At 38.9% G+C, this 4244-nt stretch overlaps 1 protein-coding gene across 1 annotated transcript; it reads left to right on the top strand.

The window, feature by feature from the left end:
- Positions 1–1098: 1098 nt before the first annotated feature.
- LOC121256651 (G-type lectin S-receptor-like serine/threonine-protein kinase At5g35370) lies at positions 1099–4040 on the top strand. The gene has a single exon (XM_041157497.1). The coding sequence runs from the start codon at positions 1247–1249 to the stop codon at positions 3800–3802; it is 2556 nt and encodes an 851-aa protein (XP_041013431.1). The 5' UTR covers positions 1099–1246; the 3' UTR covers positions 3803–4040.
- Positions 4041–4244: the final 204 nt, after the last annotated feature.

Consider the following 4244-nt stretch of genomic DNA (forward strand, 5'->3'; position numbering starts at 1 on the left):
AGGTAGTGTGTTTTTACTTGGATTGTTTAACACGCATACCGTATGTTTGATGGGTTCACTCAATCAAGTGGTTTTTGTTTTTTAATTTTCTTTGTTGGAGTAATGTGTTGCGTGTCTATCAATAATTATGACTAAATTATTATTATCCTGTTGTTGTTATTGTAATCAGTTATCTCTAACGAGTATTTATTTATTTCTGGTCCTTTGCTTGTAGCTAGGCCGCGTTGGAACTGACGCAGGCGTCGTAAGAGTGGTTTGGATTTAAAAATGAATTAAGATGGATTGAGATAATTTGTGAATAGTAAAATAAAAGTTAAATTATTTATTATATTTTGTGTAAAAATTTAATAAAGTTGTTTTAAAATTTGAAAAAGTTGAATTGGTTATTATATTTTATGTGAGAATTGAGAAAATTATAATAATAAGATGAGTTGAGTTGAGGTAGATTTTAATTTCCACTAGTTGAACCAAATAATAATAGTTTATTATTCAGACCATATGTTTGATGGTTTCTCTCCATCAAGTGGGCTATCTTTATTTTATTCGTTGGAATGGTAGGTGTTGTTTATTTATCAACCATCAATAATAAAAAAATAATAATAATAATCATGATGAAAATGATTATAATGACAGTAGTAAAACAGAAAGAAGAGAAAAAAGAAGGGAATCTTAGAGATAATTGATCACTCGATTACTTATAAAAAAAAAAAAGAGAGATTATTGATCACTCGATTAGGATATGTGTAAATAGGAAATTCTCAAGGGCAATAGATCACGATCCAGTGTACACCATTCATCTTAGAATAAAAAAATACCACGATAGGTCCAAATGGCGTCTTAGACCCACATTATTGATAATAACTTAATAGAGCTGGGTCGATGATTGTGCGTGCAGCAGTTAATGAACCGACATAGTGAGAGGCAATGATATAGGTGATGAAGGGTGTTAATGCATGAAACACCAATCTTCTTAGAATAAATAAATATGCACTCGGGTTTGACCAGTACTTAAAAACTATTATATCTTGCATCCCCAGCTGACGTTATCATTGAATAAACATATCCTTGGCCACCAATTAGGCTCAAGTTGGTGAAGAGAGAGACAGTTTCATTGTCAACACAAAACCAAATCGGTATTCGGAGGAAAGAAATGAAGGAAACCAGAGCAAACCATCTTTCCCTTCACCATTGCGCCCTTCATCTGACCCTACTCACTTATCTATTCTACATTCCATAAAAGCTCTGCATGGGATACTCCTTATTTTTTCCCACCTTCTTCTTAGTCTATCCTCTTGTCTCTGGTTTTCTATCCTCAGAGTTCATATACCCAAATTTAACCGCTACGGAATATCACTTTATTGATGAAGACGGTGCTTTCTTGGTCTCCCGTAATGGCACATTCAAATCTGCCATCTCGAATCCTGGTGCTAAAAAAACCAACTTTTACTTGTGTGTCATCCATGTGGAATCCAACACCATCATCTGGTCTGCTAACCGTGATGCTCCCATCTCGGATTCTGGTGCAGTGTCTCTTACGACCAACGGGATTACAATTGCTGATCAAGACGGTGTACTCAGATGGTCAACTCCTCCATTACCTTCATCGGTATATGCATTAAAATTAACTGAGTGGGGTAATCTTGTCTTACTTGATCATTCCAATGGTTCTCTTTGGGAAAGTTTCCACCATCCAACCGACACAATTGTGATTGGACAACACTTACCTGTTGGGACATATCTGTCTAGTGCTATATCGGATTACAACTTATCATCTGGTGATTACAGGCTCACAATAAGTACTTCTGATGCCTTACTGCAATGGCACAAACAAACATATTGGAAATTGTCAATGGATACAGAGGCTTATATCAACTCGAACTATATTGTGCAGTACATGACAATAAACAGAACAGGTCTTTATCTCTTTGGCCAAAATGAATCGTTGGTTGTTATACAGGTGATCTTGTCGCCAGCGGACTTCCGAATTGCGAAGTTGGGTGCATCAGGTCACTTGACGGTCAGCAGATATTCTGGCACGAAGTGGGATCAGGAGTTTTTTGGGCCAACGGATGATTGTAAAACTCCGTTCATATGTGGCCGACTTGGGTTGTGTAATGATGGCCTATCCAGTGGCCTATCCTGTTCATGTCCAACGGGCTTCCATGTTATCTCACAGGATTGTGTGCCAAATAATGGCTCTTACTATTTGCCATTTGCTTGTAACTCATCAGGTTTTTCATATATGGGGCTTGGCTATGGTACAGAGTATTTTGCTAATGATTTCTCTGAGCCTCTGAGATATCATGTCAATCTGTCAGTTTGTGAAGATCTGTGCTCAGGGGACTGTTCTTGCTTAGGATTTTTCCATGGAAACTCAACTGGTTCTTGCTATGTGCTTGGAAATGAGCTGGGTTCCGTTATGTCGAGCAATGATGCTGAAAATGACCTGGTAGGCTACATCAAAGTTCTTGCTGGTCTAAGCACAAATGGTGTTACAGGTGTAAGCAGTCGAAGACAAAAGATTCCTGTAGCTGCTCTGGTGCTTTTACCTTTCACTGGATTCTTTCTGTTAGGGGCTCTAGGTTTTCTCTTGTGGAAGAGATGGGGACCCTCCAAGTCTAAAGAAATAAAATTAGGTCGCCGCAACTCACATTCTTCTGAAGACCTGGATGACTTCTACATACCAGGCTTGCCGAAAAGGTTTGACTATGACGAGCTTGAGGTGGCTACTGATAATTTCAAGACTCAGATTGGATTGGGTGGATTTGGTGCTGTATACAAGGGGACACTGCTAGATAAAACTGTTGTGGCCATAAAGAAGATAACCAATTTAGGCGTTCAAGGGAGAAAAGAATTCTGCACTGAGATTGCAGTTATTGGAAATATTCACCATGTGAATTTGGTTAGACTGAAAGGGTTTTGTGCTCAAGGGAGAAAACGGCTATTGGTTTATGAATATATGAATCATGGCTCACTGGACCGGACTCTCTTTGGTAGTGGACCTGTCTTAGAATGGCAAGAGAGATTTGATATAGCGCTTGGAACAGCACGCGGACTTGCATATCTGCATAATGGATGTGAACACAAAATCATCCATTGTGATGTCAAACCTGAGAACATTCTATTGGATGACCACCTTCAAGCAAAGATCTCCGATTTTGGGCTCTCAAAGCTTCTGAGCCCCGAACAGTCTGGTCTGTTCACAACAATGAGAGGCACTCGTGGCTATCTTGCACCTGAATGGCTAACCAACTCTGCAATCTCTGAAAGGACTGATGTCTACAGTTTTGGAATGGTGCTGCTTGAACTTGTCAGCGGAAGGAAAAATTGCTTGTTACGATCACAAAGCCGTAGCATGGATGACAATGATAGTGGTGGTGGCCACTCTTCTTCATCATCAGGGTCAGGATTTGGTTATTATCCTCTATTTGCATTAGAGATGCATGAACAAGGGAAGTATTTGGAGCTTGCTGACCCAAGGCTACTAGGAAGGGTGACAAGCGAAGAGGTGGAAAAATTAGTTTGTGTCGCTTTGTGTTGTCTCCATGAGGAACCAGCACTTAGGCCGAATATGGTTAGTGTTGTTGGTATGTTGGAAGGTGGGATTCCTGTCATTCAGCCAATTATAGAATCTCTGAACTTCTTGCGCTTTTATGGGCGTAGATTTACTGAGGCTTCAACAATAATGGAACTAAATGGCTCTACGTCGTATCCATTACTAGCAAATGCCTCCAGAAACACAAGTGGCTTGCATGCTATTTTTTCTTTTGTCTCTTCACAGCAGATATCTGGCCCAAGATAGTGTTGAATGGCCGATGGTTTTGTAGTTTCTGTATAGTTTTCTGCGAATGACCATGAAACATATGTTGCTAGGAATTCTCGTTGTTGCATTTTCTTGAAACTAGACTCTATTGTATCATTCTTGCATGTTGCCACTAGGATCAGGGCGGATTGAGTGGCAGTGGTTCTTTACAGTTGTGTAAAAGCGTTCTTTTGAATGTTTAATAAGACACAATGCATCAAAATTAGATATTTATGAAGAATGCATGTGATTTACTTTAATCATATGAATGTCATTGTTTTATTATATCTGATAGGAGTAAATTGGCAGTATGAGAAGATGCTCAAAGGTTGTCATGTTATGTCTTTTTACATGTTTGTTTTGGGTGGCTGGCTCAGAATGAAAATCTATCATAATAACTCCATTTATGTCCCTTTTTTTATTTTCTTGAGCTGATTGAAGA

Source organism: Juglans microcarpa x Juglans regia, chromosome 3D, assembly GCF_004785595.1.
Source record: "Juglans microcarpa x Juglans regia isolate MS1-56 chromosome 3D, Jm3101_v1.0, whole genome shotgun sequence".
Lineage (NCBI taxonomy): Eukaryota > Viridiplantae > Streptophyta > Magnoliopsida > Fagales > Juglandaceae > Juglans > Juglans microcarpa x Juglans regia.

Coding starts and splice junctions, on each gene's coding strand:
- LOC121256651 (XM_041157497.1), top strand. CDS start 1,247: ATGGGATACTCCTTATTTTTTCCCACCTTCTTCTTAGTCTATCCTCTT.